The sequence below is a fragment of the Apaloderma vittatum genome, unplaced genomic scaffold (genome assembly GCF_000703405.1).
Source record: "Apaloderma vittatum isolate BGI_N311 unplaced genomic scaffold, ASM70340v1 scaffold31699, whole genome shotgun sequence".
Lineage (NCBI taxonomy): Eukaryota > Metazoa > Chordata > Aves > Trogoniformes > Trogonidae > Apaloderma > Apaloderma vittatum.
Genome location: NW_009737503.1, coordinates 11,407 through 11,610, shown reverse-complemented (window position 1 = coordinate 11,610; position 204 = coordinate 11,407). Strand labels below are relative to the sequence as shown.

Below are 204 nucleotides of genomic sequence, written 5' to 3'. Positions count from 1 at the left end.
CAGAGAGGATGATGAGAACAAGGGTGAGGCCTTCAGGTTGGCAAGTCTCATCTGCTCCCCAGAGCCCCCAAGCCCAGCCAGGTCCCTCCCAGCCCTGCATGGGAACAGGTCAGTGCCGAGCCCAGGGACCCGGAGTCACCTTCCCCCGGTGTGCCCTGCGGCAGCAGTGGCTGGGGGGGGGGGGGGTGATGGCGCGGAGGAGGG

General features: G+C 68.1%; 1 protein-coding gene across 1 annotated transcript in view; it reads right to left on the bottom strand.

The window, feature by feature from the left end:
* Positions 1 to 6: 6 nt before the first annotated feature.
* TMEM54 (transmembrane protein 54) overlaps positions 7 to 204 on the bottom strand; it is a gene marked incomplete at its 3' end in the record, with an annotated part of 2,150 nt that continues 1,952 nt past the window's right edge. Inside the window, exon 5 of the mRNA XM_009877353.1 lies at positions 7 to 29. Within this exon, the coding sequence (XP_009875655.1) occupies positions 7 to 29 (23 nt within the window). The remainder of the gene's footprint in view (positions 30 to 204) is intronic.